Source organism: Durio zibethinus, chromosome 8 (assembly GCF_047325235.1).
Source record: "Durio zibethinus cultivar Kanyao isolate XHJ-2024 chromosome 8, ASM4732523v1, whole genome shotgun sequence".
NCBI classification, from domain to species: Eukaryota; Viridiplantae; Streptophyta; class Magnoliopsida; order Malvales; family Malvaceae; genus Durio; species Durio zibethinus.
Genome location: NC_143169.1, coordinates 25,270,186 through 25,293,221, shown reverse-complemented (window position 1 = coordinate 25,293,221; position 23,036 = coordinate 25,270,186). Strand labels below are relative to the sequence as shown.

At 34.1% G+C, this 23,036-nt stretch overlaps 3 protein-coding genes, 1 long non-coding RNA gene and 1 pseudogene across 10 annotated transcripts; 4 read left to right on the top strand and 1 right to left on the bottom strand.

Annotated features, from left to right (window-relative positions):
- Positions 1 to 5,264: 5,264 nt before the first annotated feature.
- LOC149517681 (uncharacterized) lies at positions 5,265 to 5,641 on the top strand. Its single transcript, XR_016344154.1, has 2 exons — positions 5,265 to 5,393; positions 5,462 to 5,641. It is a non-coding gene; the product is annotated as an uncharacterized LOC149517681 (long non-coding RNA).
- An 853-nt stretch (positions 5,642 to 6,494) lies between these two features.
- LOC111278206 (protein GID8 homolog) lies at positions 6,495 to 10,049 on the bottom strand. Of its 5 annotated transcripts, none has more exons than XM_022864767.2 (7): positions 9,879 to 10,049; positions 9,629 to 9,733; positions 9,051 to 9,210; positions 8,855 to 8,961; positions 8,101 to 8,232; positions 7,814 to 7,970; positions 6,495 to 6,970 (listed from the first exon to the last, which is right to left on the bottom strand). In XM_022864767.2, exons 2-7 carry the CDS (start codon positions 9,680 to 9,682, stop codon positions 6,849 to 6,851), a joined length of 732 nt encoding a protein of 243 aa, XP_022720502.1. In that variant the 5' UTR covers positions 9,683 to 9,733; positions 9,879 to 10,049; the 3' UTR covers positions 6,495 to 6,848. The 5 variants fall into 5 exon arrangements, with proteins under 5 accessions (XP_022720502.1, XP_022720505.1, XP_022720504.1 ...); XM_022864770.2 differs by having other exon boundaries at positions 8,855 to 8,958; XM_022864769.2 differs by having other exon boundaries at positions 9,952 to 10,049.
- A 3,276-nt stretch (positions 10,050 to 13,325) lies between these two features.
- LOC111278204 (uncharacterized) lies at positions 13,326 to 15,545 on the top strand (annotated as a pseudogene). The gene is made up of 4 exons (XR_016344153.1): positions 13,326 to 13,924; positions 14,442 to 14,517; positions 14,608 to 14,979; positions 15,410 to 15,545. The product of XR_016344153.1 is annotated as an uncharacterized LOC111278204 (transcript).
- On the top strand, positions 14,986 to 17,467 carry LOC149517680 (uncharacterized). Its single transcript, XM_089764945.1, has 4 exons — positions 14,986 to 16,238; positions 16,367 to 16,523; positions 17,166 to 17,223; positions 17,305 to 17,467. The coding sequence occupies exons 1-2, from the start codon at positions 15,060 to 15,062 to the stop codon at positions 16,406 to 16,408; spliced, it is 1,221 nt and encodes a 406-aa protein (XP_089621071.1). The 5' UTR covers positions 14,986 to 15,059; the 3' UTR covers positions 16,409 to 16,523; positions 17,166 to 17,223; positions 17,305 to 17,467.
- Positions 17,468 to 17,689: 222 nt separating this feature from the next.
- LOC111278205 (helicase-like transcription factor CHR28) lies at positions 17,690 to 21,494 on the top strand. 2 transcript variants are annotated; one of them, XM_089764943.1, is made up of 7 exons: positions 17,969 to 18,226; positions 18,383 to 18,466; positions 18,686 to 18,894; positions 19,310 to 19,909; positions 20,028 to 20,237; positions 20,806 to 20,934; positions 21,106 to 21,494. In XM_089764943.1, the coding sequence occupies exons 1-6, from the start codon at positions 18,208 to 18,210 to the stop codon at positions 20,908 to 20,910; spliced, it is 1,227 nt and encodes a 408-aa protein (XP_089621069.1). In that variant the 5' UTR covers positions 17,969 to 18,207; the 3' UTR covers positions 20,911 to 20,934; positions 21,106 to 21,494. The 2 variants fall into 2 exon arrangements, with proteins under 2 accessions (XP_089621070.1, XP_089621069.1); XM_089764944.1 differs by having other exon boundaries at positions 17,690 to 18,226; positions 20,806 to 21,494.
- Positions 21,495 to 23,036: the final 1,542 nt, after the last annotated feature.

Genomic DNA, 23,036 nt, shown 5'->3' with positions numbered 1-23,036 from the left:
TTTTTTTGTTTTTTAAATTTTAATTGTTGGTGGAAGAACAAACAAAATTCTGGGTATTTGCAAATTAAAGTTTTCTATTCTTTGGACCGAGAGGCATATTAAAGTGTTGAAATTGACTTCTCAACCTATTGTTTCTTCGGCCTTCATGTCATCAAGGTCCAGGCCTTTGAGTTGGACAGGGTTCAGAAATTACAGCAGTTAAAAATTGATGCCACAGCACTCAATGCTGCGGTATGTCCTTAGAAGGTTTGAAGTTTGAACTAAGACATTGTTTACCATGAACTTAATCCTTTTTAATGTGTAATAAGTTTACTAAAAATTTTTAGATTAAATTTTCTTTTTGGGATGTGATTTAGTGAAATGGCACATCCATGGTTAAATTCCACTGTCCCTCTTTTTCTCTCTCTCTCCTTTATTTTTTATTTTAATTTTCTGACAAAATTTCATGTTTAAGAAACAAAATGCTTTGATCAAAATCCTGTTCAATTATGCATTCTTGCTGTCCATCCTGTTCAAACCAGCTTTGCACCACTTTACATGGCCAGTTTCACAATCATGCCTGACATCTTATAAAATTTTTATGCTCATAATGCAAACCTCTTTAATAGGAAAGGAAGACTGCAACAGGACACCCAACATGCAAGATTAAAAGATGTAAGCTTCCCCCATCCAGAGTTGCTACCAAGGCATGAAAATGTCCAGCAGACCCAAAGGAAATTAGTAATATTTTCTTTTCCATTTTCCCTTTCAACAGTACACTTTATGAAATGATAATTGTAGACGGATTAAAACACTAAGCTATGTGATGGGGCCATTGCCAGCTCCATAAGTTCCCCCCCCCCCTTTTTTTTTTCTCTTTTTTTTTGTTTGTTTCACTTCGGGGACCAATCTAATAAGAAAACCTTAGCTTGTTTTCTCCTGCTTGCTTTATAGTCTTGAACTTCCTTCAGCAGGAAAGGGCATGGGGGGGTATTCGTGAAATTAGTGGAAGGATTGATGGGAACAGTTGAAGAATGCTAGTGTCCAAAGCAAGAATTGCACTGATACAGACAGAAAGAGAGGGCAACGGATTACAACATGGGAACTGATATAAAATCATGAAGACAAAAGTACCATCTGGCATCTGTTTCTTTTTTTCTTTCTTCTTCAATCTTGAAAAGGGCAACTCTGAAAAGTGGTCCCTGAGGAGCCCCCCCACCCTGCAGGCTTTGGGGCGATAGTGTATGATTATGTGGCATCCGACATAGCAGTTTTTTGATCCAACGTGGCATCACATCATTAGTCCCACGGCTCCTTCATGGTGAATCCTTCTGGTACAAGAATCATAGCTCAACAAACCAAGAGACTGGCAACCAAACTGTTCAATGTTTTACAATATATGCACGTCTTTGTTGATGCAAGTTTTCGTTGATGAGATGACACAAATAGGTCAGAAAGTCCTATGTTGTAAGAACCATAGATGATGATTTGCTTGTTTTCAAGCTTTTTCATAACTAAAAACATTTGCTTTAGTTGATGAGATGATATAAAATAGGTAAGAAAGTCCCCTGTTGTAAACATGCCAATTTATGAGATGGCATAGCCATTAGCCAATAGCCAAAAACAGTGTTTTGGCCTCATCAAATAGTTAAGGGATCGGCATCATCCGCTAACAATCTGCTGATTAGGGAAGGTGCGGTGCCATTTTCAACGCACTGTGGCGGCTCCCTAAATGGTTAAGCCTGATAGTCCCATGAGACCCCATTTACGAACCCAAATTCATAAACACTCCACATGCACCAACCTCCTTGGAGGCTTGAAACTCCGGCAGGGTCCCACATGTGCCTCTTCCACGTGTCACGTCCACCCTCGTCTTCCACGTGGAAAAACAAAGTCCGCCCCTTAAAAATGAACTCCAACTTCGAAACCGGTATTAGTAAAGGATAATAATTTTTGCCTAAGCAAAAGCTCTCTCTCTCTATTTCCCATGACAAATACGACACATCAGGTTTCTTCTGTCGGCCTTTCAAGGCTCTAACCAACAAATGGACATCTAAATTCTTGAGATTGTCAAATACTTTTAACGGCCCAGATCACCTTTTACATTCTAATGTATCTTGGCCGTTGATTTTGGTGCCAGTAGGGATCATAGTCAAATGGGTCAAACATTGTTAATCTGACGCGTGTACTGTTCATCACACGTATGATAGCTTGTCCAAGTGAGAATCTGACCAAGGAAGGGTACGCCAGGTGCACGGTGGTTTCTGTGTCAGGTAGTTGTGGCCTCGTGGGGTCATGGATCATGGTCAGGGGGCGGCATGGTGGATTGTGCTAAGCTCGGCTGAGGCAGCTGATGAGCTGAGGGCTCACGTGAAAGGATCTTTTACGTGCTTTTATAGGCGTGAGTTTTTGGTCTACTTTCTCTTCTTTTTAGGGCAGGAAAAGCCTGGTCATATGACGTTCTTGAATCTTGACCACTTGATGACTTGGGATTGGGCTCCTCCTTTTTAAGGTTTGCAGGCCAGTGGCTAATTATCATTTGAACCAATTCTTCTTTTTTGCATTTGCTGCATGAGAAGGTCTTACAGACCATTTGGGCTTTTCTCATTCCAGCTGAGGTCTGGGGTAAAAGCTTGAGACATTGGAAAATTGTGTCCATTTCACATGGTCCCAGTCTGAAAGCAGGCAGCATCATTTCTTGCTTCAAAATGTGTAAAAAAATAGTATTTATATAGTTCAAAACTATGATTTGATAAACCTCTTGGCAAGTTTGGTAAAACCAGGAGGAGAAACAGCTGAAGAACCCAATGTGGGATTGAAACTGTGAGAGCTGTTTCATTAGTGAATTGTTTCAAACAGCAAAAGCAAAATTGTATCATGTTATGCCTAATGGTGCACATTTGAACCATTGGTCCAACTGAACATAGCATCGAAATACAAAAGGTGACACTTCAACACCAAGATCGACAAATTCATCAGATTCACTTGAATTTTGAGGCCTTTGCCATACCAATAATGTAAATAGGCTTGAATATAGTTATAGCCTTATAGCTTAGTTTATGCTATGATGAATCTAATTCGGGGCTGGGAACCATTGTGACAAAGCAGGAATTTGGATATTTATAAAACACGTTTTTGTTACTCTGATTCAAAAGATGAAGGAAAGGAAAAAAAAAATCCTTGAAAGTCCACATTTCATCAATGAACACACATATTACTACTAGTAAGAGAGCACGTACATGCTTTGGAACCCACACTTAATAGTAAAAAAGAAATCATAGGGGTAGGAAGCAAATCAATATGAGATACTACTGCCACGATCTGGAATCTCACACTTTTGTTCTCCTTAACCCAACATAAACTCTATTCTAGGCAGTTGGGTTTGCTTATCAAGAAATATCCTTTGCTTCATGCCAATAAAGTGATTAAAATTTCTTTTATATATTGATGGCATGCTCTTGGGATCCTATCATGTATCTTCTTATATTATACTCTTAGGAGTATCTTTTTATCTGCTTTTGATCTGTATATGGATTTGAGAAGTGAGAATATTAGGCTTTGTTTTTATCTTTTTTTTTGTTTAAGGCAACAGACAGCAACCATGGCATGTGACTTTGACAAATCAAACTGCTAATGCAGTTTTGTCAAAGTCAATGAACTGCTTAATCCTGTTGCAATACCTGTGGAACTTGACTTTGATGTATGCACATTAAAAAAAAAAAAGGAGAGTTTTGTGATTTTTTTTCTCTTTTTTGATGAAACCTACTCTTTCTGATATTATATGAATAAGATCAATCTTCATCTTCTTTAACCATTTGAACCATGAAAACATATAAAGCATTTATCAGATTTTAACTTTTGGACTTTGACACCAGACACAGACAAGCACCTAAAACTTACTTTCATGCCCTGAACAAGAATATCCTACAAGGATAAGCACAGCCCTGGGAAAAGCCAATTTCTCCCCCAAGTTAGAACTATAGCATTTCCTTGGAAGCAAGCTCCACGTATATTTTTCATCACCATGACGCCAATGTGTGGGGTTCTAATTTCCAAGGTGCTATGTGCTTGTAAATGTGCACAACTCCCGATATCAATGAAACAGCAGTTTGGTAGTTAATAATTGTGCTCAACGACCTTCAAGACGGAATGAAATTGAAATGAGGCCAAAAATAATGAAAAATATCCGTTTGAGATTCCATTTATAGCAGAAGCAGCAGGCCTAAATACTAGTACAAGTTTGCTGCAGAGAAATTCTGCAAAGGCACATGAGGAAGCACCACCAATAAAGAAAGTGAAAGCACTAACAAGGAAATCCAGCTAATTTTGAGAGAGCTGGGACTGATTAAGCTGACACGTGACACCTTTATCTTGAATGAATAGTATTGGCTTTGCATATTGTTACATTGCATAGTTTCGAGTATTAGCTCGCTTAGGGTAAGTCTAAAACTCCTCCGGATCTAACTCCCCAAGAGTCCATTGATCCAAAAAAGGGGTCTACCAATCAAAAATTTCAAGTTGAGAACATGGACCAAACTTGAAGATATTGCCATGTGATGTGACCAAAACCTGACACTTCAAAATTCAAAACAATAAGAACGGGCAAAAGCCCATAACCAGGAAATGGAATATTTTCTAGAGGGGTTGGTGCCAAAACTTGTGACAAAGATTGCCATGTTGGCTTAGAATGACCGGTCATCTGACAGGGGACCAGCAATTTCCTTATGAGGCAAAAGTAGAAAAAAGAAACAAGGAAAAAGCATTGAATTGAGGAGTGGAGTTGTGAAATGAGACAAAAGGGAATTTACTGAGAACATGGAAAAGCAAAATGGCAAGACAAAAAGAGAGGAGTAGAAGTAGAGAAGATTATGTAAAACGGACACCTTTCCTCACTCTTCTAGGATCCAAAAAACTAAAAAGGATACTGTGATTTTGATTGATTACTTGCTGCTTTGTTCACCTTTGGATACTAACTCAAACATGATATGTGAGGGCAGCAAGAAAGGAAGAGGTCACAGGCATGAATTTTGCTTACTTTGTTGTTGTCCTTGGCTTTATTGATTAATCGGTTGTTAAATGAAACTGGTTAAGCTTGGACTTTTCAATTCTGCACCAGCAGCAGGCAGAACTGGCAAATGGTCCCAATTGAATTCACTTTCCATCCACCATAGTTTGTTTAGGGGTATATAAATTTAAGAAAGTGAATGACAAGAAATACAAGAGAAGAATTACTGTAAATTATGACCTGTGACTAAAGTTGAGAGTAAAAATTAGGAAGGGACATTAGTGAACTTGACAGAGCTTAAAAGATTAACAAACAAAGATGTGCGGTGAGAAATGAGGAGGTAGTTGAATCAAAGAGGCCTCTCTCGATGGAAAGCAAACGTATCTGATGGTGATACTACGACCATAGGGTAGGCTCTCTGCCCACTGTAACCCTTTTTTGTTTTGTTTTCTCTCTCACTTTTGAATGGAATTTCAGCATCCCAATGTAATTCCAAAGAAAAAAGCAGCATTGCTGTTAAGACTGCAAGTGAAGCTGCGCAACTTCTTTGAAAGACCAAAAGATTACACTCTAGTCTGTAGTCGGTACTCACTTTCATTTTCATTTCCTTTTCCTTCTTTTTCCTTTTCTGTTTATCTCAACTCTCCTATTGAAAAGTTTTTGAGGTTTTTGTGTGTAGTCTTTATTGTTATTCCATTCTTCTGCATCATATTACTGGATCGCAAACCATTCTGATTCTCCTCCCCTTTTTAAAAGCCTCCTCTCTTGCTCTTTCTCCTGATTTGCCTAGAGGTTCATTGAGTTTTGCTTACAATAAGAGAAAAAATGGGAGCATATATGGATTTCGTGGGAAGGTTGGAATGGGTGAATAGTTATGGTAAGAAGCGATGCAGAAGTCTTTTTTGGAGAGTGAAGGCATCATTGAAGAAAGCTGTGAAGAGTAGGAACAAACAGCAGTTGAAGTTCCAGTATGATCCCTCGAGTTATGCTCTCAATTTTGATGATGGTCGTTGCCATTCGGGCGTAGAAACAAATTCAATCGAACTTACTCGATTTCAGGATTGTTCAGAGTGCAAGAACATCATGTGGGTTCATGTTCTTTGGGTCAAATCGTGAACCAATCTTTTGGTTTTGATGTTCTTTGTTCATTCTGTTATGTAGAAAAGCACTGGAGTTTAAGCTAGTAGCTATGATTTTCGGTTGGCAGACACCGAAGTAGTTTGGGGAGAAGTTTGGTCTTTAAATAATTTGCATTTTTATCGATATTTACTTGTTCTTTCGCATTCTCTAATGCAGGTTTTCATTTTCCATCTTTCAACCCCATTTTGAGATGTATGAACAAAAAACTTTTTCATTTGAATTACACCATAGACGAACATGTTGGTTTATACTTGCTGCATGGCGACTGACCCAACCATTTGCACCATTTCTGGTGATTGTGCTTGATCTCAGTTGACAATATCAATGAGATAAGAGAGCTTGAATGTGGACGAACCAGAAAGGAGATAAGTTTCTGTAAACATAGGAATAATTGCACAGCTTTATGCTTCTTTTTTTTTTTTTTTTTTTTTTGCTTTAAATTGCCGAATGGAATCCCCGTTGAAGGGATAAATGCATTATCATCAATTGTACAACGGCTTAAGGGCACTGACTTCACCTAAGAACAAAGTTAACACCAAACAAAGGCAACTAAATTCTTCTAAAACGAAAATAAACACCAACCGCATCTTAATAAATGACATCCAACAAATTCCTAGCTGTAGTCACTGGGAAGAGGTTACAAGCATAATTACTTAATTCCATTCAGCTCAATCTCTAGCAAATCCAAGGCAATTTGATTCCTCCACAATGACTTGCAAACCTTTCAAACTGCAGGATCTTCAAGTGTCGCATTTGACAAATCATTTATGCGAGGATAAGCAGCTTTCTCATCCAGTTGATTCTGAGCCCATATCAGCATCTTTAGCAAGCTTGGAAGCTTTGGGTCTGTACTCCAATATGCAGGTTAAGCAAATTTAATTAATTCATGCAGACTGAAGAAATAGTCTCAAATTTTAAATCAAAACTTAAATAAGTAAAAGGTTAGAATTGAAAAAAGAAGTAGCAGATTACAGGCAATCACTGAAATCCCTTTTGCTTGTTAAACATAAAAAAAGTTAATTGGACCAAAACCGGCAGACATTTGATGCACAATTTTGACATTTACCATCCAAGTTAGAGAAATTAGGTAAACAAAGTACATCTGATCAGTGATGCCTTCTAAATGTCACAAGAGCACAGAAAAGCTTCTTTGACCTGACAGTATTCAGTAGAAGGACATATAGATAAATAAATCACATGGTAGCTGCGTGAATATTGCCACTTACCACTAAAAGGGAAACAATATTTTATTGCTGATAAAGAATTAAAGAAAGAATGGCAAATAACATGCCAGTTGCTTTGTAATGTCTATCTACGATGATGCTACACTGAAAACATTTGCATTCTTCCCTTTTTTTTTTTTTTCTTTTTTTGTTGATCAGCAACCAGGTATTAAGGCCAGACCACTAAAGAACAAAGTCGGTTGGGAATAAAAATGAAAGGTAATCCCTAATCTAGAAGAGAAATACACAGTAAGAAGTACGTGATCAGACTTAAAAGTTTCATTCCCCATAGAACGTTAATTTAAAGCCTAGAAAACTTGATATCAAGTAACTTGCTAAAACAATGTTGTGGGCCAAGGCAGGAAGGTCAAACTCTTTTAATGACTAGGTATACTAACTTACAAACAATTTGTCATCTGCTCCCCAAAAGTAAATAAATAAAGAATATAAAGGATAGCATACAAACCTTTTTCATGACTCTGGCTAGTAAGAATGGCTGCATTCACCTCACTTGCTGTTTTAAGGCGCTGTGATATGTCCAGAAGCTCTCCAACTGGGCAGTTTGAAACATCTTCAAAAGCCAGGAGTGAAACAGTTCTCTCCAACTCTTCTAAAAAGCTTTGCTGCAGAAAAAAATGTCATCTTACATCCAAGTATTAGCAACAACTGATTAACGCTGGTTACATGTAGAAAATGTTAAGAAGCAAAAAGAATGCATAAGAAAGTTCTCATGCATTAATGAAGAGGAGTTACATTTTCTTCTCCCCTAGGTGCAAGCTCCTCTTGAGCAAACTCTAGGGCTTCTTCTACTTTTCCATTCCGAATCAATTCTATCAGTCTCTGCTGTTGAAGATGGAAAAAGAGTTGGGGATTTGTATCCAATATCTGCAAAAAACCGAATTTCAAAAAGTGAAGATAGTTTCAAAAGAATAGTATGACATTATTTTTCCTTCACAGCATGTATCAGAAAAATATTCATATCTGAAAAGAATTCCTCTACCTTTATTGACAGATTTCGAAGATTGCTTAGCCACCACCAAATTTGGGATTATTCATTCAAATCGAAACAGCTTAAAATATGAGTGCCCCTTTTTAAACACCCAACTTCTCTCAATACTATTGTTGATGACAGACAATTAAGAAAAACAACTCTCACTAGAAGTATAACAAGGTCCTAATAATGGATTCCCTAATGGTTGATCTAGCTCTGGCTAAAACAAGATACATGGAATATAAAATCCTCTAACTCATTCTTACTAGTCAAAATTGAAAAAATTTGCAACTGTGACAGGTACCTTTCATATTGCACATTATTACTTCTTCCATTATATTATTAAGACAAATTTAGATTTTCATAGAGACTAGAGGAAGGAAAGATGTATAGTAACAATGAATCAATGATATAAAACAGATCCTGTGTTCATTTGAAAAAGTAACTCAATAGTTTTAACATTATAAGTAATCAACAGAGTTTTAGTAGTTTTAACGTTGTAATAAAATATCCCACCTCGGGATTTAAATCGTTAACTTTCTCAATCGCATCCTCAACATTTCCACATTGTACAGCCTTTTTAACAGCCATGCGATCCGTGATTGTTGCAAGATCAATATCTGCTATTCCACAATAAGGAAAATAAACCTTACACTTTAAGAACACTAACAATAGAGCACAAGCGTAAGCATTGATTTTCTTTGTAGGATACGCTCAGTTCCAGATTCGATCCGGAATTTTTCAGCAGCTTCAACATAACCCTCAGTAACAAGAAAATTCATCACCAATTTATTCATGTCTTCTTTCCTGATTTTAACATCATTCAATCTCTTTTTCCACTCTTCCCGTGTAATCACTTTCTTCGAGGTAGCCTGTCAACAAAACAATTTAAACATAAAAAAAAAAAATTAACTCCATCATGATACAATTTGAAACATGAAATGCTACTACAAAGCCTTCAATATTCCATTTAAAGGCAATCTATTATGTCTCTCACTCATACTTCAATACAAATAAAAAAACCAACTTCAAATTCTTAAAAGAATAAAAAAAACCAATGATCAAATTATCCCAAATATCAAATCATAATTAATAACCAAAAAAACAATTTAAACATAAAAAAAAAATTCCATCGTGATACAATTTGAAACATAAACTGCTCCTATAATGCCTTCACTATTCGATTAAGGCAATCTATTATGTCTCTCACGCACACTTCAATACAAATAAAAAACCAATGATCAAATTATCCCCAAATATCAAATCATAATTAATAACCAACGAATGTACCATTTGCTCTTCGATTTCAGCTAGTTGACGAATCACAATCCAGAACGATGACATCAGTGCTCCAACTTCACTCCCATTTGATTTCCCAAACGTGCTCGAATATCCCTAAATATATATATATATCAGAAAAGGAGAAAAACCCAAACTTTTCACATTAAAAAGATTTCGACTTTTTCATCTCCAAACTCCACCGAACAATTAGTAAACAAAACAAAACCCTAATCCTGCTGAAATTAGGAAAATTAAATACCTTTGATAGAGATGGATTTAGAAATGATTGAAATTGCAACGATTATGCATTTATATGAAAAAAAAAAACCTACTAACGATTAAAAAAAGGGTTATTTGGATTTCCAAAGCGTTCTTGCTGCGATCCCTTTCTTTTCTTTTATGCTCTGCTCCTGCCTTTTTTGTTTCCTTCGGGATATTAAAAAAAAAAAAAGCGGTTTAAAAGGATTCGATCCGATTAGAATTTGATGGGCCTTAACCGACATCGTTTTGACATGAGATTTGGGCTCCAGATTTTTGCTCTTTCTAGTCCATCGAATCTGGGTCTCTTAGTCCATGGGCCTTGATTAATCCAAATAAATATCCATTAGTCAGTAACATCTTTTCAGTGAAGAAATTATTTTTTTCCTATTCATTATTTTAAATCGTGACGAAGTTATAAATTTACGGGTTGAGTTAAATATTATCACGTGTCATTTTATTTATTATATAAATTCATTAATTATTTTAAATACACTTAGTAGAATATGTGACGGTCCACTAATTTAGGTGAAATTAAAAATTTTCATCCACGGTCTATAAGATTTTTTTATATTCAATAATGCAAAAATATTTATAAAATCTTTTTTTTTTTGAATATTTTGAACAATACATATTCAGTAATTTTGGAAGAAGTTTCTTACCTGACTTTCAATTTAAAACTTTGGACAGCTAAAATATGGTTAATTTTTTTTTCAATGTAAAATTTATTGCAACTAATTTGTTTTTATTAGAAATTGTTATGATTTGATGATTTAGAAATTAATTTTGAAAGCTGACATGGCATGCATGCAGTACAGACTGTTTGTTCTAATTTTTTCGCCAAACTGACAACTTGTGTGCGTGCGAATCAGATCAGACAGCAGTCGAAAGACACGAGGATTGTCTGATTGTCGGAATCTAACTTTAATTGTGTTGTCTTAGACCATGATTAGAAGCTTTTTTAAAGTTTACACCCTTTTGGGTAAAGTTCCGAGTAGACATATTCTATTGGTACCTTTTTTTTTTTTTTTTTTTTGTGTAACGAATTTACTGAGAAAATCAGTGAGCAATTTATTGAATATTCTAAAGAAACCCAATAGCTAATTTTATCTTTATATAAATGATATATTAATATTTATAAATTATTTGAATTCAATTCAAACGAAATTTAAATTTAATTTAATTATTATCGAATCTAATTTGAGTTTAAATTTTAGTAATTTAATTTATTTATTGAATTAAATTTAAATATTTTTATATTTAATTCAAATAGTTTACAAATTTAATCAAAATTTTATATTTTAATATATATTTATTATTTTAATTAACAAAATATTTTAAATTCAAGTTCGAACATAAATAATTAAACTTTTATCGAATATAAAAATTAAATTTATTTTTATATATTAATTAAATTTAATCAAACGAGTTCGAGTAATTTAATTTTTATCTCAAATTTAATTCAAACTAAACAAATAAAAATAGATTCAATTTAAAATGAGTTTCAAGTCAAGCTTAAATTCAATATTGTATTGACTCAAACTTGATCGATTACATCCTTAATCTTTGTAGTTCAAATTTTAATCGTTTTCTCATCAATTTTATTTGTATGATATGTATATATTTACGTTAATTATAGTGTGATTTATTAATAAAATATTAAAATTTTAATTTTAATAATTAAATATTTAATTTTGATATTTTTAAATATAAAATATATATATTCATTTCATCTTAAAGTTTTTTATTTGAATATATCAAAATCATAAAAATGTAATAATGGGTGATATTTATTTATTATCCATTCAAAAGTTTTAAAAATAATAATAGTATAATTTATTAATAAAATATTAATATTTTAATTTTAATAATTAAAACTTCATTTATAAAATTTCAAAATAATTTATTGGTATAAAGATTAATTTGATTGTTTCATTTTTTTTAAAATCTTTGATATTCTATAATTATTTTAAATTTTAATTAATTTAAAATTAAAATCGAATCAAAATTTATAAAAAAAATAAATTTTTTTAATAAATTTTTTTATTTATAAAATTTAAAATCAAAATTTTATTTAAGAAAAACTAAATTCTTTATCCCTGATTTTGTTGCTTATAAAAGAAGCGATGGGGATAAGGCAATAGCAAATGTTTAGTACTGCTACTATTGCTGTTTACCTTTCACGTCCTAGTACTGGTACTTGCTCTAAAAGCTATACGCCCTATCTTTTTTACTTTTGTTAATATCTTGAACTTTTCCTTCTAGAAGGTCGGTGACAGTGACGTAAGAATAAATTTATAACGTAAAAAATATATGATGTTAAAATAATTTAATTTAAAATTTTAATAAAATTTAGATGTAAATTTAATAAAATAAAAATATATTTTATATTTTTATATTAATACAATAATATATAATTTTATATAAAAATAATATAAATATAAAAATAATTAATATTTTATATGATATAAATACATAAATTATTATATTTATCTTAAAATTAAAAGATAAGCTTGGATTGCTATGCAAGGAATTTTTTCCTATGCATTTGAATTAGCTAAGAAACTAAAAATATTTAATTAAATTTAGAGTAATTTATCCATAAATTTTTGATTTAGTGACTAAAAATGTTTAAAGAGACATCAAAAACTTGATTTTGAATTAGATTTTTTCGCTCCTCTTTATTTATACTAAAATTTTATCCTTCAAATGTAAAAAAAAAAAAAAATTAAAGTAATTTTTACTCTATATCTATTGATGCTTTGGTATTATTTATTAGTCTCATGATTTTTTCCAGTTACATTTAGTAGAAGATAATAATTTCATTAATAAATTCAATAAAATCACAAATTCGCTAAAAAATTTGGTTTGCTACTTTATCTAAGGTTTTGTTATCGAATCTTTCAAAATTATTAAAATTCATAATATTTAACAAAAATATTATAAATAATATTTTAACTAATTTTAAATATATTCATTAAAAAAAACCCTTTATCTCGGTCATCAACTTTAGAAATTTCACCAGAGCCAGTGGCACAACTGTCGTCCATTTCTTCTAGGTGAATTTAATTTAATCACTTTTTTGGCGGCGCGTGCGCTTCACCATTTTTATTTGATAGCGTTCGAAATAATTACTTGGAGGTTGAGAGAAATGAACTCACGGGAGAAGAGGTGGCTGAACTTCATCGAAGCACGAAGAGGGTCAAGGATAAGCATGAAACAATCGATGATAAAGCTGGGAGTGTTCTTCTTGAAAGTCCCCACGTATTTACTTTTGATTTATCAAAACGTTTGTATAAATGTTTATATGTTACATTAAAACCTTACAACATACTAATGTTTATAATTAAGTTAATATATACATATGGAACATACCAATGTGCATGTATTTTTTCTTTATGTAAGAATTTACAAAAAAATAATATGAGAACTTTAAATCAAATTAAAAATTAAATAATTTAATTTAATTAATTTATATAATTATTTTTAAAAAATAATTTTTAATAAATTTAAATTTAAAATTTAATACTTATAATTAATTTTTTAAATTTAAATTACAACCTTCTTTATAAAAATATTTAAATCACGCCTATATATTTCAGGCTAAATAGCTAATTGAGAGCTTTTTTACATGTCTTTTGTAGGCATGCTGAGTCAGCATTTTAATCTTGCATAAATCACGCGCGTTTGACTCGCGTGTCACCTCCACCGACTTCCCCAACTGCGCCGGACCGCCACACCTAATATTACTCGGAAAAATCGAATGTGAAAAACGACAATGCGACGATTTGAAACCGCCAAAGCGAACTTTGTTATATCCGGTGAATTGGCGGGGGTTTACAAGAGCTTTTGGTTGGGGTTTTTAGTTTTTCTTCTTTTTTTCTGATGTTGATGATGGGGGAAGATAACTATAACGATAGCTCCGGTTTCTTGCCAAGTGGGGATCCCTCGGCCGATTATAAGTTCAACGACTTCGCTGCCGGTGGTCTTTGCATCGATCTCGACATCTTCAATAGCATTCTTGAAGAGAATCCTAATCATCTGCAGGTAGTTATTTTCTCGCGGTTAAATTAGGTGACATCTTTAGGGTTTGGAGCATGAAGATTCTGGTGGAATCCTAATCTCAAAGTGTGAAATTTTGACTCATGTATCCTAGCGAGTTGACTCATCTCCACGTATTGAGTGATAAGCAAGGAGTCAGTGTCCGCGTAATTTTAAGCTGATTTATGAGAATATAGATTTTTATAGCTTGATTGAAATCAATGAAATAGAATTTATTTTATTTGAGAACTACTGAATTCTAATACTGATTTTTTTTTTTTGGAATTTATTGATTTCAAGTACTTCCTTTGTGAATTTGAAATTCTGTAATTTAAAGCAATCTTATTTAAGTTACTGAAATCGTAATTGACTTTGCCATTGTAAAAGCTTGTGTGCGATAATCATAAGAGATTGAACTGATATTTGATTAACTTTTTATGACTCCTGTTATAGATGAAAGTCCAATCTATTTTTTCTTTCTTTTCTTTTTTGGGTAGTTCAACTTATCTTTGCCAAATTGCAGAATAACCCAGAAGATCCATCACTTCGAAATATATCTCCAGGGGAATCAGCTCCCAAGTCCATCCAGTTTCAAACTGGTAAAATTTTCTTTGCACAAATGTTTTTTTATATTTTTTCCTTATATAATGAATTTCTTATTATGATATTTTCTTTCTTGGCATTTGAAGAATTGCCTTCCTTGGGGTTTACTTTTGGAGATCTTTTAAGATATAATTCTGAGGTTCCAGATGATAGGGCAGAGTCTCTAGATGGTTCATTTGATTATCATGGGAAATAAGAACCCTCTGCACATAATTGTTCTCCAGTCCAGACAACCTCTGCAAGTTTTAAAGAGTGGTTTCCAAATGGTCAAGGGACATCCTATGCAGAGTGGGTGGGAATGTCTCTGTCTAAGATGCCCAGCTGTATTACAGCATCTAGTTTTGCTGAGATAGATGGCAACCATGTTATAGATCATGGAGATAATTTAAATTTTGATCTTGAGGATAATATGACTGCTATACAGTTCAAGAATACTGCTGAGAAGTTTGACCACAAAAGTACGTTATCCACTACCTAACTAAACCTAAACAATGTCATTCAGTCGTGCATTTTGAAACTTTTGCATATCATTGCTTGAATGCTCTGTACTGTGCCTGAAATTTTTGGTGGAAATGCTGTTTCTTGTTTACTGAATATTACACATGCTTTGCACAGCACCACTGTTGAGAATATAAACTCAATATTCAATCATTATGATGACTACACCTTGGAAACCCTGGAAGCTCCTGAAAATAAGGTAGCTAGTTCTATGAAGTTTTCCTCCTTTGATGCTGATACGACATCACATAATATTACTTCTAATGAGTCTACCATCTGCCCCGGTTCTGATATTGTTAGTGATGTTAGTGATCCTTGCACAGTCATACGTCATCGCACGAACAGAGATGATGAATATTTTTCTGATTACTCAACACACTATTGGTCTAGGTTCTTAAATTTTATGTTTGAAGAAAGTAAGGAGGGTGAAGTAGTGGAATTTCCAACTAAGAGTGCATGCTTAAGTAGTAGGATAATTTTCAATGCTCAGGGCGGGGCTGATAATAGGTCTATGTCACAGCTCTCAATGACTGATTTCTCTGATGTAAAGCAACAGCGTTTTGAAGGCGGAGGGAATGGACATGTTTTACGAGCCTGTGGAAATTTGTCATACATTGCTAATGAAGGACTTTTTGATGAGAAAGGATCAATGCAGCCATTCAATCATTCTCAACCTTGCATTACAAACAACAAGCAAGCAGTTTGTGTAAAGAATGAAGATAATAAATTGATTTCTTCTGGCAACATCATCAGGCATACCGCTGAAGCTTTAGATGAAGCTAGCTGGAGAAAATCTACTAGCAGGATTGATAACTCATTATCTGTTGATGAAGACTTGAAGCAGTTGTTGTCTGATATTTCACCTTCTATATCAAATCAGGAGTTTATGGTTAATGGCAAGGATACTCATCATTATCATCAAGATATTAATCTAAATGTTAGTAGTCAATCTTCTCTCGGTGGTGTGCATTTGAATTTAATTTCCTCAGAGCAACATTTTTCCAGCGCTCACCCAATTACTTCAACCAAGGTGCAGTTAGGTTGTATTGGGGATGAAAGAGAGAGTAAGTTGATTCCTTCAAGGCATATGGGTCTTTCAAAAGTCTATCCTGAATCTATTCACAGCAATTCATCAGATTGCAGATCCCATGTTGATGCTGATCCTGATATATGTATTCTTGAAGTTATCAGTCAACCTGCCCGCGCCAATCAATCCCTGGTGCTTATCAAGAAGACTTCTATTTTGTGAAATACGACATTTAGTAATCTGCTTCATAACTCAGGAATTGGGGGGTATCAGGTTCAAGGGAAATGATGAGCAGTTAATTTTTTTGGGTTGCATTGCAGGTTAGTGCTGTTTGTTTGAGATTGCACTGTTCTTGCTTTTAGCAGCAATGGATTGGTATGTTTGAGATTGTGGTATGCATCACAAGGTCTTTCCCAGCCAAAGTCTGAAGCTAGTCCTCCAGATGGTGTTTTGACAGCATCTCTTTTACGACATCAGGTTTGAGTTGTTCCATTTTGTACTTTTTTTCTTCATTTTCAGTTTACGAATGTTGAGGTTTCATGAAGTTTTGTACTTAAGAGATTGGCCAGTGGTATTTTCATAAGGTGAAAATGGCTTTGGTTGAAGATTTGATTTGAAAAGGACCTTTGCATATGGTTTATGGTTTGGTTATCAATGAATGCCTTAACAGGCATGACTTATCTGCAAGAAAGAATAACATAGCTAAAATATAGCTAAAATATACTTATCCTGAGCAAGTTGGATAAATTTGGCTCAAAAGTTGTTATATATGGTGATTGCTTGCTAATCTCTTTCTTTGAACGGTGCATTGTTAATTTTTTGTGTCTTCTTTTTATACTTTACCTTTTTTAAAGGTTAGATATTTACTATTGCGGTAAGAAGAAACCTTAGGCAACGGGATTATGTTATTTTCTTTGTTGTAGTTTGATTTAAGGCACTATTGCTATTTATTAACTATGGTGTAACTGTTGATTTTGAAGCTGAAAATTGGTTTTTTCCATGTTTCTTTACTGGTTTTCTGTATGTTTGAGTATAGAAGGTGCCAAGGTTCTCTTGCATGCTCCTTTGTGAGTGTATATGTTTCAGTTTCAATTCCTATCTAACATATTCCTTGGACAGAGAATTGCTTTGTCATGGATGACCCAGAAGGAGAAAGCCGGTTCAAACTGTTTGAGAGGTATTCTTGCAGACGATCAGGCCAACTGCCATATTCTGACATTGTCTTACGCTAGTTACACCATTAGTAAATTACTTTCAGTATATATTTTTTCTTGCAGGGATTAGGAAAAACTGTATCAACAATTGCACTTATATTCTTAATGAAAGGCCTCCGTCTTCTAGAGCATCTTCTCAAGATATGAGAAGGGTTGAGCTGGAAACACTAAATTTGGATGATGATGATGATGAAGGGACGAAGCAAGAATCTGATAACGGTAAAGTTTTGACAAATGGTGCTTTAAAGAAAAGCTCTTCTTCATCAGGGCAAGGAAAGGGAAAGGCAGCTGCTGGAACTCTCATTGTATGTGCCACAAGTGTACTGCAACAATGGGCGGAGGAGTTACACAGTAAGGTCACGAGTAAAGCTAACATCTCCACTCTAGTATACCATGGAAGCAACAGAACAAAGGATCCTTTTTAGTTAGCAAAGTATGATGTTGTCCTTACCACATATTCAATTGTTAGCATGGAGGTCCCAAAGCAGCCTCCTGTTCATGGAGATAATGATGTGAAAGGGAAGTTGGAAGGTGACTATGCCTCATCTATGGATATTCCACCAAGCGGGAAAAGGAAATGCCCTCCTAGTTCTAATAAAAAAGGAGTGAATCATAAGGAGGGAATAGATGAATTGCTTCTTGATTCTGTTTCTTGACCTCCTGCAAAAGTTGGATGGTTTAGAATTGTTCTGGATGAGGCCCAAAAGCATAAAAAAACAATAAAACTCAAGTTGCTAGGGCCTGTTGGGGCCTTCTTGCTAAATGTAGATGGTGCTTGTCTGGGACTCCGATTCAAAATGCCATTGATGACCTTTATAGCTACTTGAGATTTCTGAGATATGACCCATATGCTGCTTATAAGTCATTCTGTTCTTTCATAAAGATCCCCGATTACTAAAAATCCTGCAAAAGGGTATCCAAAATTGCAAGCTATCTTGCAGACAATAATGTTACGTTGCACCAAAGGTACTAATTAATTTTACTTGGTCTTGCTTTGAAATGTGGTTCTATTGTGATGTTCCCAATCCAATTTTTATATCCCTGGTTGTAGAATTTCCTTGATGATGTTATTTGCTGCAACTAAGTGCAATCACTTATGATCAACTTGTATTCTTTGTGCAGGTACTCTGCTTGATGGGAAACCCATTATTAACTTGCCACCTAAAGTGATAGAACTGAAAAAGGTGGAATTCACAAAGGATGAACGTGAGTTCTACTCCTGACTGGAGACTGATTCATGTGCTCTGTTTAAAGTATCGTTTTAGTCTAATTAAATTTAGATTTTCATTGCAGATCTTCTACATTTCTTGTAGCTTTACAGGATATACCTACTGACACTAATAGTTTATTTGGTCACATTATTCTCTTCTGTGGTACGTTCTGTTTTTCTATGCTAATTTTGAAATCATTATCAGGAGTATGCAGCCGCTGGGACTGTCAAACAAAACTATGTGAATATCTTGTTGATGCTTTTCCGCCTTCGCCAACCCTGCAACCATCCTCTTCTTGTTAGGGATTTTGATTCAAATTCTTCATGGAAATCATCAATTGAGACTGCAAAGAAGCTTCCTCAGGAGAAGCTAACATATTTTCTGAGTTGTTTATCATCTTTGGCACTCTGTGGCATCTGCAATGTATGTTGTTATTTCAGCTTTTTTTAAAGTTGGTTTCCATATGCTTTAAAAACTGCTTCTGTTTTACAATATTTCTGATGATTTATACTCACCTAAACACATTTCTGTTTGTTCATATGGTTTTTAAAGGATTTGAGTGATAAACTAATGATTTTCACTCAATTGAGTATAGATGAAATATTTTTTTGGATATGTTTAAATGCTTCAGCTTGAGGTATGCAGAAGGATCATATTTTGTGGTCAATATTCCTAAGAATTGTACTTGTTGTTGAATAACTTTCTTAATTACACTTTTTATCTCAGCTTTTGGTCAATAGTATTTTTTGCAATAATTTTTATTTTAGTTATTCTTTTGGCCATGCTTGAACTCTTAAGTCTTAAACATCTGTTCTGACATTCTGCTTATTTTCTGTAGGATCCACCAGAAGATGGTGTTGTTGCTGTTTGTGGTCATGTTTTCTGCAACCAATGCATCTCTGAACATCTTACTGCTGATGACACCCAGTGTCCCACCACAAATAGCAAAGTTCGACTCACTGCATCTTCTGTGTTTTCAAAAGCCACTTTAAATATTTCTCTCTCTGAGCAGTCTGGTCCAGATAGTTCCCTTGATTGTGCTGGTTCTAAAGTTGTTGAGGTAAGTGGGCCTTGTTCTGAGGATGGCTTGTACAATTCTTCCAAAATTAGGGCTGCCCTTGAGGTCCTGCAATCACTAACTAAGCCTCAAGATCATAGATTAAAGACTATTGGCTGTCCAGAAAGTTCGTCCAATCTCCATTCGGGGGATTCACCTAATGGTTTTCCTGATGAAAAAAATCTGGTTACGGGTGAAAGTTTGAATGATTCCTGTAATGTACTTGGAGAGAAAGCCATAGTTTTTCTCCAGTGGACAAGGATGCTGAATTTATTTGAAGCCTGTCTTAAAAGTTCTTCTATCCAATATCGAAGACTTGATGAAACTATGTCAGTTGCTGCTAGAGATAAAGCAGTGAAAGATTTGAACACCTTACCAGAGGTATAATAACATCTATTTTTGACCTCTATTATTTTGTATTCTACCATGTGGTAGTGCGAGATTCTGGTGTTTAGTGATTCGATTTATTTACTTGTGATATTGATTCCTTTGCTTGTAGGTATCTGTTATGATTATGTCTTTGAAAGCTGTCAGTCTTGGGCTGAACATGGTTGCAGCTTGCCATGTTCTTCTCCTGGATCTTTGGTGGAACCCTACAACTGAGGACCAGGCAATTGGTAGAGCACATCGAATTGGGCAGACTCGCCCTGTAACTGTTTTACAATTAACTGTGAAAGATACAGTTGAAGATCGTATTTTAGCTCTTCAGGTAACCTTTTCCCCCACCTATGCAGGTTAACACTTTTTCCTTCTCTTTCATAGTGAACACTATAACTTTTGTGAAGCTCAAAATTATGTGTGATGCCATATGGTTGGTAGCTGCCGAGAAAATCTTGGACGTATCTGATAGCGTTACTGGACTGACAAGTTGACGACCAGTGTTATAAACATGGATAAAGCTGTCCGTATGCCATACAGAAAATTTTGGGCCTGTACCTGAGCTAAGCATGGTCGGAATGCTTATTTCACTATCTAAATAACATAATTCTAAACTAAATATGAAACTGTATTAAATTTGGGTATCATAAGTTCGTGCCTATGGCCAAGCCTGAGTTTGCTCTTCAAGGTCCTAGACTGAATTTGTTTCATCCAGTGGACACCTGTACCTGTTTGCTGGAATATTAAGTTAAAACTAAATTGTGCTCGGTTAAATGTCCCTGGTGAAATGGTTTCCTGGCACCAATAGAACTTCTATGCTTACTTTCACCCAGAATATTATTAGTTTTAACTTTTTTTTATCTTTTAATTTTAATTCTTTTAAGTTTTTAAATTAACAGCAAAAGAAAAGGAAGATGGTAGCATTTGCATTTGGGGAGGATGAAACTGGTGGTCGTCAGACTCGCCTCACAGTAGAAGACTTGGAATACTTGTTTATGGCATGACATTTCACTCTTACAATTACAGTGGTAAGTTTTTACTTTTCTTAAATTGGCAAATGTTAGACTTTGCATCCCATGGTTGGTGCATCTTGTTGGGGATGGAAAGATTGCATCCCTAGCTTCTTCCTGTAGAACCATTTCCTGACCATCTTCCCCGCCTACCTGACGCCATTCTGCTAACCCAAGTACCATTTATAGGTTCTCTTGGACATGAGGGCAAGAAGTAAGGGTCTTCTGACACTATGCCGTTTAGTCACGAAAATCCTCATGATACCCTTTAGCCACGAAAATGAGTTTTTTTTTGTTTTCTTTTGCAACCGATACTTCTCAACCTCTCATCACCCTGTGGCATTGTATAGGATCTAGGACAAGTGGGCTATAACAAGATAATAGAGTTGGAATGGGTGATTCTTTCAGTCTGAGTTGTAAATAATAAGTATTCTACTTTTTTTGTTCTTTTTCTTTTTCTTTTTTCAAAGATACAGAAATTAAAAGTTATAGCTTCATTGGTAATTTTGATTTTACTATTTCTCCTGTAGTGTATTCTTTCATTAATTTCAAGGCCCGATTACCATATATTGTATTAATCATTCATTTTGGTGTTTCTTCGGATTGACTATTAAATTTGAACCGCTTCTTGATTGCTTCTGTCATTAGATAAGAACCATGCCCTAAGAACATAAAACCTCTGTCATACAAATTGTTATACAAATGCAATACAATTTCAGAATTACTCTTTTGGTATCTTGTTTCTTCAAGCATGCAGTGGAAGCTACTTTCAATTTTATGACCATGTCTGCCGTGCATTTGAGCCATAAAAGAATAATTTAAAAGGAAGCTGCAAAATGAGTTGGTTATGGATATACTTTGAGCATAAAAACGGCACAGGAAGCAGATGAACAGAAAAATTTTCCGTTTGTTTGGTTCCATAGGGACTTGGTGACCATTGTTGGACCCGAATTTTTTATTCAAAATTGTCACAGTTGAGAAAATAAATAAAAATATTATTATTATTATTATTATTATTTAGTTTATAGGAAGGTAACGGTTGTATAAAGAGGAATAGAGATGACGGGATTAAAATTTACGTTTACATGTCTTTTTTAAAGTTTTTTAATCATTAAATCAGGTCAAGAGGTGAAAGATAAAATAAAAATATTATTTTTTATAAAAATGAGTGGTAAAAAAATTTTTTAAATTACGATTTAATATGATTTTTTTTTATATTAAGATATCGTGTTACATCTATCATTCAACGAAGAAAAAATATCACTACGAACAATTCAATGTTGTCATCGGTTTCACCAAACAACAACAACGAGTGCCACATTCCTTCATAGATTTTTATGGTCTTGTCGCAAGCATATTTATTCACTATTTCTACAACAAAAATACAAATCAATCTTTTGAAAAAGAAAGAGTGTGGTTTGGGCATGCATGACGCAACCAAAGTAGGCTTATATTTGAAAATGACAGAGAGGAGAAAACAATGATTTCAGTTTGATCATTTTCCTTCCACGAAAGAACAATGTTGTTATTATTTGTTAAACCATTTTGATTTCTCTAGAAAGATAACCAGACTCTTTTTATATAATCTTCTCATTTATACCATCTGCAACAGTCATTTACCTCAGTTAGTAAATGCAGCTTCATTCAAAATCAACACTTTTAAGATAAACTCTGAAGGTAAGAGTAACTAAATTAATATCTTATTGGAGGAATATCAATAAAATTTGTGATATTTCAATCTCATATTGAAATATTTTTAAAAATATGTTATGATATATATAGAGATTTAAATTTAAATTTGTGAGAAATTTTTTGTGAGATAAAATAGTAAAATTTTCGAATTAAAATATACAATATTTCACTGGTTGAGTGTGAATTTTCATAAATGATATCAGAGTGGTTACCAATCATATGAGAGCTAAGTTCAACACCGTAAGAGCTACCTCTAGAATCTCAATATCTGGTGTGATATTGTAATCTATGTGTGCATTATGTTGAGCTTGCCTAATGTTTGATGTTTGAACTTGTGACCTATGTGTATTGTGTGAATTTTGTGTTAGGTTTGTTCAATATTTAGTGTGATTCGATAGATTTATGTATTTTATGTTAAGCTTGATACA